This window comes from Oncorhynchus keta, chromosome 35 (assembly GCF_023373465.1).
Source record: "Oncorhynchus keta strain PuntledgeMale-10-30-2019 chromosome 35, Oket_V2, whole genome shotgun sequence".
NCBI lineage: Eukaryota > Metazoa > Chordata > Actinopteri > Salmoniformes > Salmonidae > Oncorhynchus > Oncorhynchus keta.
In genome coordinates, this window is record NC_068455.1 from 44,829,896 (window position 1) to 44,842,634 (window position 12,739).

Sequence of the window (12,739 nt, forward strand, 5' to 3'; positions counted from 1 at the left end):
CGAGTCACACCCTGACCAACCAAACACAGAAAATAAAAAGATGTCCTCGGACACCAACACCATCCACTGATGGGGGGTCCCAAGACACAAAGTACTAGCCCATACTCATGATGAGTCAAAACTCTACAGCTACCGTACTCACGTACTCACCAGTTTCTCCCAAGAGGTCAATAAGCCATCCCTGTAGACTGTCCGAAGCTAGTGCCTTACAGCTTGTAGACTTATCATGTAGTTATCAACTTAGGATGGTGCCCTAAACAAAACACACTAAGTAGGAATGCTCTAGATATGAAATTAAACACAGATAATAATACACCTTATGAAACAGCGAGGACTGTTCAGAGAAACACAAACACAGGTACAGACACATGCATACGCACACTAACGCTAGGTCACACAATTCCTGAGCGGTATGACGGCTGTGTGGTCCCATGGTGTTTATACTTGCGTACTATTGTTTGTACAGATGAACGTGGTACCTTCAGTATTTGGAAATTGCTCCCAAGAATGAACCAGACTTGTGGAGGTCTACAATTATTTTTCAGAGGTCTTGGCTGATTTCTTTTGATTTTCCCATTATGTCAAGCAAAGAGGCACTGAGTTTGAAGGTAGGCCTTGAAATACATCCACAGGTAAACCTCCAATTGACTCAAATCATGCCAATTAGCCTATCAGAAGCTTCTAAAGCATGACATAATTTTCTGGAATTTTCCAAGCTGTTTAAAGGCACAGTCAACTTAGTGTATGTATACGTCTGACCCACTGGAATTGTGATACAATGAGTTACAAATGAAATAATCTGTTTGTAAACAATTGTTGGAAAAATTACTTGTGTCATGCACAAAGTAGATGTCCTAACCGACTTGCCAAAACTGTAGTTTGTTTAACCTCTCTACGGGACTTGGGACGGTAGCGTCCCACCTGGCCAACATCCAGTGAAATTGCAGGGCGCCAAATTCAAAACCTGAAATACTCATTATAAAAATTCATAAAACATACAACTGTTATACATCGGTTTAAAGATGCACTTCTTGTTAATCCAACCACGGTATCAAATTTCAAAAAGGCTTGATGGCAAAAGCATACCATGTGATTATCTGAGAACAGCACCCAGCAGACAAATCATTAAAAACAGTAACCAGCCAAAGAGTTACACAATTCAGAAATAGTGATAAAATTAATCACTTACCTTTGATGATCTTCATATCGGTGCACTCACAAGACTCCCATTTACTTAATAAATGTCGGCTTTGTTCGTTAAAGTCACTGTTAATATCCAAATAGTATCCGTTTTGTTTAGTAACCCACAGGCTCAAACGCAGTCAGAACAGGCAGACGAAAAATCCAAACAGTATCCGTAAAGTTCGTAGAAACATGTCAAACGATGTTTATAATCAATCCTCAGGTTGTTTTTAGCCTAAAAAAAGCAATAATATTTCAACCGGACAATAACATTGTCAATATAAAAAGTAAACAAGAAAGGCCTCGCGCATGAAAAATCTCTGGGCCACTACGGTGTCCACTCATTCAGAGTGCTCTTACTCCCTCATTTTTCAGAATACAAGCCTGAAACTATTTCTAAAGACTGTTGACATCTAGTGGAAGCAAAGTGCAATTTGAGTCTTAAGTCAATGGATACTGTAAAAGCATTCATCAGAATTCATCAGAAAAATCTCAGGTTTTCGATTGCCAAATCAGTTCTGTTATACCAACAGACATTATTTTAACAGTTTGAAACTTTAGAGTGTTTTCTATTCAAATCTACCAAATTATATGCATATCCTAGCCTCTGGGCCTGAGTAGCATGCAGTTTACTTTGGGCACGCTTTTCATTCGAAGGTAAAAAAAATAGTGCCCCCTACCCTAGATATGTTTTAACAAGAGCTGGACCACAGAGCTGGACTTTATGGAAGAGTGGCCAGAAAAAAGCCATTGCTTAAAGAAAAAAATAAGCAAACACATTTGGTGTTTGTCAAAAGGCATGTGGGAGGGGGCCTACCGGGTGGCGTAGTGGTCTAGGGCACTGCATCGCAGCGCTAGCTGTGCCACCAGAGACTCTGGGTTTGCCCCCAAGCTCTGTAGCAGATATCGTCCATGGGGCAACGCACAATCAACATAGCGCCGTCCGGTTTAGGGAGGGCTTGGCCGGTAGGGATATCCTTGTCTCATCGCGCACTTGCGTCTCCTGTGGCAGGCCGTGCACAGTGCACTCTCACCAGGTCGCCAAGTGCAAACCTCTCATCACCCCAGAACATCATCCCCGCAGTGAAGCATGGTGACAGCATCATGCTGTGGGGATGTTTTTCATTGGCAGGGACCGGGAAACTGGTCAGAATTGAAGGAATAATGGATGGCACCAAATACAGGGAACTTCTTGAGGGAAACCTGTTTCAGTCTTCCAGAAATTTGAGACTGAGACAGAGGTTCACCTTCCAGCAGGACAACGACCCTAGGCATACTAGCAGTAAGCAACACGTGAGTGGTTTAAGGGGAAACATTTAAATGTCTTGGAATTGCCTAGTCAATGCCCAGACCTCAATCCAGCAAAAATCCCAGTGGCTAGATGTACCAAGCTTATAGAGACTTGCAGCTGTAATTGCTGCCAAAGGCTCTACAAAGTATTGCCTTTGGCAGGGTGATTAGTTATGCATGCTCAAGTTCAGTTTTTTTTGTCTTATTTCTTGTTTCAAAATGACAGTGTATCTTTAATTATATGTAAAACATGTATCTTTCGTCAAAGTTTATGATGAGTATTTCTGGAGCTGTTGTGTAAATCAAATGATACAAACGCTCCAAAACATCTATTGTAATTCCAGGTTGTAAGGCAACAAAATAGGAAAAATGCCAAGGCGGGTGAATACCTTTGCAAGCCACTGTACCTAGAGAGTTTATCTGTATTTTTCAGAGCTGCCTACATACCACCACAGACAGATGCTGGCACTAAGACAGCACTCAATGAGCTGCATACCGCCATAAGCAAACCAGAAAACGCTCATCCAGAGGTGGCGCTTCTAGCGGCCGGAGACATTAAAACATCTTTCACCTATTACTAGCTGTCAGGGCAAAGAGATTGAGGTTGTAACCTCATAAATATCTTGGAATTTAAATTGATGATGGCCTCTCTTAAATTTGCATATTCAACAATTTACAAAAACAATTAAGTTAAATTGGGATATTATTTTAGGAATAAGGCCTGTTTTTCTTTTGAAGCCAGAAGGAGGCTAGTATCAGCTACATTTATGACTCTGGGGATATTTTATATATGAATGCTTCTGCTAAGTGTTTGAGATCAATTGACACCCTTTACCATGGTACTTGGAGATTTATTTTAAGCAAAACCATTACGCACCACTGCACTTTGTATACCAAGGTTGGCTGGCCTTCTCAGGCACTGGTATACTTTTATTTACAAAGCCAATTTGGGTTTACTACCTTTTTATTTGGGCATTTTTATTGTTCAGAAGTGTGGTGGGTACTCTCTTCTTTCGCTGGACTTTATCCTGCTAACTGTTCCAAATGTCCGAACTGAATTTGGTAAAAGGGCTTTTATGTACTCTGCGCCATCGTCTTGGAACGCCTTACAAAATACTGGAAGAACTTGTCCCGATTGGTATTTTTAAGTCACTGATGAATGATCTTGAGACTGATTCCCTGACCGGTCAATGTTTTTAATTTGCTGTTTTTGATTTTATTATACTCTTGTGAACTCTATGGTTTTTACTAGATTAATTGCAGTTTTTCATGTTGTTTGTCTGTAATTTTTGTAATGACTTGGTGCTGCCTATCTTGGCCAGGATGCTCTTGAAAAATATATTTTAAATCTCAATGAGCCCTTCCTGGTTAAATAAAGGTCAAATAAATAAAAAATGTAATCAATGCAGGGAAACTTAAATCTGTTTTACCTCATTACTATCAGCATGTTAAATGTGCAACCAGAGGGAAAACATCTAAAGACCACCTTTACTGCTAGCACAGACTAAAATATGTTCCGATATTCTTCCAATGACATTGAGGAGTACACCACATCAGTCACTGGCTTCATCAATAAGTGCATCGATGATGTCGTCCCCACAGTGACTGTATGTACATACCTCAACCAGAAGCCATGGATTGCAGGCAACATCCACACCGAGCTAAAGGGTAGAGCTGCCACTTTCAAGGAGCGGGACTCAAACCCGGAAGCTTATAAAAAATCCTGCTATGACCTCCGACAATCATCAAACAGGCAAAGCGTCAATACAGGACTAAGATCGAATCATACTACACCGGCTCCGATGCTCTTTGGATGTGGCAGGGTTTGCAAACTATTACAGACTTCAAAGGGAAGCACAACTGAGAGCTGCCCAGTGATACGAGGCAAGCAACACTGAAAAATGCATGAGAGCACCAGCTGTTCCAGACAACTCTGTGATCACGCTCTCCACAGCCAATGTGAGTAAGACATTTAAACAGGTCAACATTCACAAGGTTGCAGGGCCAGACGGATTACCAGGATGTGTACTCCGAGCATGAACTGACCAACTGGCAAGTGTCTTCACTGACACTTTCAAACTCTCCCTATCCGAGTCTGTAATACCAACATGTTTCAAGCAGACCCCCATAGTCCCTGTGCCCAAGAACACTAAGGTAAACTGCCTAAATGACTTCCGACCTGTAGCACGCACATCTGTCGCCATGAAGTACTTTGAAAGGCTGGTCATGGCTCACAACACCATTATCCCAGAAAACCTAGACCCACACCAATTTGCATACCGCCCCAACAGATCCACAGATGATGCAATCTCTATTGCACTCCACACTGCCCTTTCCCACCTGGACAAAAGGAATATCTACAGTGGGGAGAACAAGTATTTGATACACTGCCGATTTTGCAGGTTTTCCTTCTTACAAAGCATGTAGAGGTCTGTAAAAATCCAGAAAATCACATTGCATGATTTTCAAGTAATTCATTTGCATTTCATTGCATGACATAAGTATTTGATCAGGATATGCATATAATTGGTAGTATTGGATAGAAAACACTTTGAAGTTTCTAAAACTGTTAAAATAATGTCTGAGACTATAACATAATTGATATGGCAGGCAAAACCTTTTTTGGAGCTCCCAACAGGAAACATATAATGGGAACCTATTGTTTCTATGTAAATCTATCTTCCAGATTGCAATTCCTATGGCTTCCACTAGATGTCAAGTCTTTATTCAAGGTTTCAGGCTTGTTTTTTGAAAAACGAACAAGTATTTGGAGTATTTGTGAGAAGAGCCCCGAACAATATCAGCCTTTCGGTGCACGAGGGAGAGAGCGCCTGCTTACTAATTTTTCTTTCCTATTGAACATACTACTTTCTATATGAAATATTATAGTTTATTTACATTTTAGAGTACCCAGGGATTAAATAGAAACGTTGTTTGACTTGTTTGGACGAAGTTTAGTGGTAGCTTTTTTGACTCCTTTGTCTGCATGTTGAACGAGTGGATTACTGAAATCGATTGCAACAAATATTTTTTTAATCTCTACATGTAGGTTTCCTCATTTTAACCCGATGGAACTGGTTTGTTATCACCTGAAAATATTCATCCGTAACGATACAATTCTCCCCCCTTTACCCTCCTCCTTGGCAAGAGTCTATTGTCCTGCTAATAGCCCATAATGGGTGGATGGATTAATTACAGTCATTTACCATTCTCATTCTCGGACTGGAAACGTTGTTTTCAGAGTTTACAATCCCATTTTCAAGTCCTTGTTTAAAAAAATAACAATATTTTGGAGATTATTTTGTTTTCAAATTACCGAAAGTGAGCGGTTGTAATCTGAATAAAGGGAAATAGGACATTCTTGAACATAGGGTAAGACAATAGGCCCTTTTAATTTTGTCTGGCCTGCCATTCCAAATCAAATTGAATATTTTTTTTCTCACATAATTTAAACAGGTCACTCTCTGCCTGACTCGCCGCCAATGCCGCCTGGCAATCAACCGAAAACACAGCATCTACCGTGGTATTCCATTCCCAGCGAGCCTATTCAAGCCATCAACTCACTGATGGTTGAAGATGATTTTAGTATCTTTTGTATGACTGATGCCTTTAGTGAGAGGTCTAATGCTTTAATATTTAATCATTTCTGCCCTCCGAATTCATATCCATGATATAAATAGGCCCATGTGCGCCTTCATCAGATGACATGGGATCACTGGCCACTTTAATAATGGAGCACTAGTCACTTTAATAATGTTTACATACTGCTTGACTCAAGTAATATGTACAGTATATACTGTATTCTATTCTACTGTATTTAGTCAATGCCACTCCGACCATTGTTTGTCCTAATATGTATATATTTCTTAAATACATTCTTTTAATTTTAGATCTGTGTATTGTGGTGAATTGTTAGATACTACTGCACTGTTGGAGCAAAGAACACAAGCATTTTGCTGCACCCGTAATAACATCTGCTAAATCAAATCAAATGTATTTATATAGCCCTTCGTACATCAGCTGATATCTCAAAGTGCTGTACAGAAACCCAGCCTAAAACCCCAAACAGCAAGCAATGCAGGTGTAGAAGCACTTTAATAATAATAAATGTGTATGTGACCAATAAAATGTGATTTGATATGAGATGAAGGGTCATAGTGAAAAAGGGCCATAGTAAAATAAACAGTATTTTATTGAGTTAAAAACTCAGCTAGATGTGCCTCCCAACTCATTCAGAAAAAGTTGGACTTGAACAAGTAGGGTCAAAAAAAATATAAAAAATAAAAATAAAAACTAATCATGCCTAAAAATAGTTTTCTAAAACACGCAATCAATACGTAATTAAATATTTATGCTGATAATGTTCTGAGGCTTATATTTTGGTGCATTAAAGCGCAGGCTGCTGATGAAAACAGAGCTGTGAGTGTCAGCAAACATTAAATTTGAAGTCAGTTAACTTAATAATGGGATCTTACTTTGGACGAATTGGATAATGATTATGGTACACACACGTGACAATTATTTCACACGTAATGTGAGAAGGTGCTATATTGGCCCCTTGAGGTGGGATGATGGAAATGTGGGGTAGAAAATAACTAAATGCAGGACCCTAACATGTGCGCAAGCGTTGCAAAATAAATGTACACATACATGTTATTCAATCATTGCACCCACACCGCTCGCGTGCCTCAGCGAGCGTCTGAGTGGCTAGGCGCTAAAATAAAAAATAGTTTCTATTTGTGACGCTCGACGCACTGCAAGTCCGACCTCTCCCATCTCCTCATTGGTTTTTAGGAGCATATATACCCACGTGGGTGATTGAAAGATGAGCCTGACGTCCCCACTCCGAAGGAAGGAGGAGAGGTGACAAGAAACAAATTTGGTTTACCGTTTTATCTGTGGATTAATTGTGGAGTAGAGGACCTTGTGCATTTCAGGTAAAATAACATACAATGTTTATATACCAGGACAAATTAACTAGCAGCAGCAAGCTACCTAGCTAAAGTGCCATAAATGTTAAAAGCTTTTTGACCTGTCCCCAAATTAATAGAATTGGTTCAGAGTTTGCTTTGAGATTTCAACCTGCGTGTCCTGATCACTTCTTGTGTGGGTGAACAAGAACAATGGGGAATATTCTCATGTCACTGTACACACGCATACATATGGTTCTGCACCAAATGCGCATGCGTATTTCAGTCAGTCACGTTGGGTGGGGAAACTCAGATTTGGTTGCAAATAAAGTAATTGTATTAGCGTGAAAAATAAACAAAGACTAGGCTAAGAGATGTGTACCTTTCCCAAGTACATTTTCATGCTAAATTAATTCATAAAATATATAGAAAGCACTCACAACATGGTAAAACCTACTTTCAGTGTCTCTCCACCAAACACTGGGTTAATTGTGCGTTTCTTGATGGAGGTCTTCTTCTTGCTATGGCGGGATTTGTCAGGGTGGAGGTAGGTCTTCACATATCTGCACAGGAAACAGGAGTTATGCTGTTAAAGGAGTAGTTCACTATTTTACGATAGACTACTTTCAGGGTGAGGAACTATGGGCTAAAATAAACTCACGTTTTCTTTAAAACAACCACTACAAATTTCAGCCACCACAAGCTAACAATCAATGGATGTGATGGGGACATGTGAGCATGTAAAAAAATGATAATGTCAAAATCACCCGAAATCAAATAAACTCCATATTTGGTTTGATGTTACTTAAACGATGATTTGTCTCACATGCCCCCATAACTTCCATTGATTGTTAGGTTGTGGTGGCTAAAGTTAGCTGAAGTTTGTAGGGTCTCACAGTTGGATTACAGTTTCTCCTGACCCATAGACTACTTTCTAACTGTTAGAATCTAACATCAAGTTGTACAATAGTGAACTACTTAATAGTATTGATGCCATGAGAGACGAGTCATCTTGTATTCTACACAGCAATGACCATAGTTTAAAGGTCCTTTCCCATTCTAACCCCTTAAAAATATTTAACATAAACTGATCTAATACTCTACTAAATACTTATTTTTGGATCATTTATTTTTTTAAACCTGTTGTAGGTTCTGGAGACCCCAATTAAAGATGCAATATGTAACTTTTTGGGTGACTTGACCAAATTCATATAGAAATTATAGATCAATGTCATTCTCATTGAAAGCAAGTCTAAGAAGCCGTACATCTGTTCTATTGTGCACTATTTCTCGTTTTTGGGTCTTAAGTTTTGTGCAAACCTGCTGAAAATACAATATATTGGGTTATGAAAAATATATTTCACAGCAGATTAGATGATACAATAATTCTCTGCACTATACTTGCTTGTTTGGTCACATAAATTGAAATTAGGCTAACTATTAGAATTTTAGCAACCAAGAAATGGCAGAACGATTTCTGCATAGTGTATCTTTAAAAAACCTGTTTGAACTACTATAATATTGGTCTGAATTTCTGTGTCTATGTGCATGCATGCTGGTGTGTTGAGATTACGGGTCAGTGCGCTGCTTGCGAGGGTTGGCGTAGGCAAGGTCCTGACACTGCTCCACTGTGACGATCAGCTCCTCTGCATTTCTGTACCTTAGCGAGAACTCTACTGCCCCCTGGACAGTCACACTCCCAAAGTCCCCCGCCTCACTGTACACACTCAGAAGACTGCCAGTGCGCTGACAAAAAGAGGACAGGAGAAGGACATTTCAAAGCTACTCATTTGGAGACAAAGCATGTTCTTCAGGCGTCATTTTGGAAATGGAAGGATTACCAAACACAACCATATTAACCTCTACAGGATCGATGCCCCCCCGGTTATAAGTAACGAGAACATTTCCCAGTACATAGACATATGTGATATGGACAGAAAGCTTAAATTCTTGTTTATCTAACTGCACTGTCCAATTAACAGTAGCTATTACGGTGAAAGAATGCCATGCTATTGTTTGAGGGGAGTGCTCAATTATGAACTTGAAAATGTATTAATAAATCAATTAGGCGCATTTGGGCAGTCTTGATAGAACATTCTGAACAAAAATGCAATCAGTCCAGAACTTTGCAGGTGCACTGCAGCGATCTAGTGGCCAAAATCGAGATTGCGCCTAACCTAGAACAGTACATTGTGACCGTTTCTCTTGCATTTCAAGGATGAAGGGGAAAAATGCATGTTTTTGTCTTTGTGTTATCTTTACCAGATCTAATGTGTTCTCCTACATTCTTTTCACATTTCCGCAAACTGTCTCTTTCAAATGGTATCAAGAGTATGCATTTGAAAAAAAGGGTTAAGCCACTATCTCTATTTCACAACTTTTTGGGGAAAAGTATAAATAAAACAATCATTTTTGGGGGGGGGGGGTTAAGTAATCATTGCAATAGTTTAAAACATGATGCAATTATGAACTGCAAAATCAAGAGCTGTGTCAAGTATTTTGAAAAGGCATACAGTATGATTGTATTTTTGCACAATTATCACCTTTGATGTTCAGAGAAAGGAAAAAGATGAATAAAATTTAATATTTTTTCTAACAAATATTTCACGGGACAGCTAATATCTTGCTATTCAAGCCATATCTTCCAAAACGACTACAATATGTTGTTGAAAATGGTAGCTGTCCATAAAATGGTCCTACCCCAGTGAGGCCCAAAGCAATGGAGCCATAACCTCTTCTTGCAGAGAAGTCAGACCCATAGCTGGAGACAGAGCTGCAGTCATCATCTGAGTCCAGACCCTCATCCTGAAGAGGGTCAGAGTTCGAGTAAAAATCAAGGAAGGAAATAAAATCCATCAACCGGTGTGTGCATGTATGTGATAATATTTTTTCAAAAGTGCAACATTTCATGTATTTAGACAATTTAATGGACATGAATGAAAGGCATCAGAGTGTGTGCGTGCATGTTTTAAAGAGTGAAAACATCCATCTTTCTGGTTGTTTATATGTCAGTACTACTAAACTCCCACAAGTGAAAGCCATTATTCAGAATATGGACATAAACAGTCTAAAAATGCATTTATTAATCTGTTTTGTTGAAAATGTATTTTAATGTATAACCTCCCAGGTGTTCATAGGTGTAACATCCACTGAAGGGGGTTCCTGAGACGTAGCTGGGTGCTCTAAGCCAGAAAAAAAACACAAAAAAACCAACCGTTTGTCATTTGGTTTCCTCAATTGGCATGTGAACTTCCTTGATTGAAAACATCTGCAGATGCGAAGAGTCAGATTCAGTACATTCGGAAAGTATTCAGACCCCTTGACTTTTTCCATATTTTGTTATCTCATCAATCTACACACAATACCCCATAATGACAAAGCAAAAACAGTTTTAGAAATTATTGCAAATGTATAAATAATGTAAAAAAACGTAAAAATCACATTTACATAACCATGCAGACCCTTTATTCAGTACTTTGTTGAAGAACCTTTGGCCTCGAGTCATCTTGGGTATGACGCTACAAGCTTTGCACACCTGTATTTGGGGAGTTTTTCCCATTCTTCTCTGCAGATCCTCTCAAGCTCTGTCAGGTTGGATGGGGAGCGTCGCTGCACAGCTATTTTCAGGTCTCTCCAGAGATGTTTGAACGTGTTCAAGTCCCGGGCTCTGGCTGGACCACTCAAGGACATTCAGAGACTTGTCCCAAAGCCACTAATGTGTTGTCTTGGCAGTGTGCTTAGGGTCGTTGACCTGTTGGAAGGTGAACCTTCACCCCAGTTTGAGGTCTGGAGCAGATTTTCATCAAGGTCCTCAACTTCCGGACTCGTCTCAGTGCTGTTGTTCTGTTTGTTGCTACTTGGCTGTCATCCAGACTTTTCAGTTTTTACTTTTAATACATTTACCAAAGTCTTAGTTTTTTCACTCAACTTTTTCACCCCGGACGCTTTATCTGGACATGGTTCTACAGGACCTCCATCGGCAGAAGCTAAGTAGTAACATTAACACTATGCCATCTAATTGCAGTCACTGTACTCATACTATACAGGAGAACTATCGCATTATGGTGAGGATAGGTGTGTTGCAAGCACAGCTTCAGATGCAATCGTTAGGCAAGGACAATTTAAGTGTAGGAAAGGATGAAACAACATGTGTGCCACCAGTAAGTACAGATAGTAGTATAACCCCCCCCCCCCCTCACAGTTCTCGCAGCTGGACAATTTTCTCAAGGCTCCTGGAAATAAATGTTGTTGGCACACTCAACAGGTGTCGCTCATTCAGCCGACAGAAACTTTCAACTGGTTCTCCCCGTTAAGCAACGAGTATTAGACTTAAAAATAATTATCCAGCGATCATACACTGTCTACCAGGGGGCAGAGCTATCAAACATAAAACCTAATCTGAAGATGGTGCTGGCTAAGGCTAAAACTGGCGAATGTAGAGAGTATAGGGATAGTGTTTTACCACGTCGGCACCAATGTTAGGATGAAACAGTTAGAGGTCACCAAGCTCAACATAGCTTCAGTGTGTAAATCAGCTACAAAGATGTGTCAGCATTGAATAATTGTCTCTTAAGGGAAGTGATGAGCTCTACAGCTGACACTCACAACTCAATCGCTGGTTGAATATTGTTTTCTGCCCCTCCCTCTTTCTGGGACTCACCCATAAAAAGGACCAAGCCTGGCCTGCTGAGGAGTGATGGACTCCATCCTAGCTGGAGGGGTGCTCTCATCTTATCATCTATGAACATAGACAGGGCTCTAACTCCTCTAGCTTCACAATGAGATTGTGAGTGGAGAGTGGAGTCTGCCACCAGCACAGTCAGTGTAGTCAGCTCAGCTATCCCCATCGGGACCGTGTCTGTGCCTCAATCTAGGTTGAGCAAAACAAAACATGGCGGTGTTCGCCTTAGTAATCTCACTGGAACGAAGACCTCCATTCCTGTCATTATTGAAAGAGATTGCGATATCTCATATCTCAAAATATGGTTACTTAATCAATTCCAATGCAGTCAATGAACTAATCACTGACCATAATCTTGATGTGATTGGCCTAACTGAAACATGGCTCAAGCCAGATGAATTGACTGTGTTAAATGAGGCCTCTCCTCCTGGTTACACTAGTGACCATATCCCTGTGGATCCCGCAAAGGCGGGGGTAATACTGCATTTTCGTCTTTTGAGCTTCTAGTCGGCTCGAGTGTTGAACTAGCAACCGAAAGGTGGCAAGATTGAATCCCTGAGCTGACAAGGTAAAAGTCTGTTGTTCTGCCCCTGAGCAAGGAAGTTAACCCACTGTTCCTAGGCTGTGATTGAAAATAAGAATGGTTTCTTAACTGACTTGCCTAGTTAAATAAAGC

At 40.1% G+C, this 12,739-nt stretch overlaps 1 protein-coding gene across 1 annotated transcript in view; it reads right to left on the reverse strand.

Annotated features, from left to right (window-relative positions):
• The window catches only part of si:ch211-266g18.6 (synaptotagmin-like protein 2), a 49,155-nt gene that overhangs the window by 16,556 nt on the left and 19,860 nt on the right, over window positions 1–12,739 (reverse strand). The window contains exons 7-10 of the mRNA XM_035752745.2: window positions 10,503–10,564; window positions 10,083–10,187; window positions 8,956–9,128; window positions 7,840–7,945 (exon numbers count right to left, since the gene is read on the reverse strand). Of these exons, the coding sequence (XP_035608638.1) occupies window positions 7,840–7,945; window positions 8,956–9,128; window positions 10,083–10,187; window positions 10,503–10,564 (446 nt within the window). The remainder of the gene's footprint in view (window positions 1–7,839; window positions 7,946–8,955; window positions 9,129–10,082; window positions 10,188–10,502; window positions 10,565–12,739) is intronic.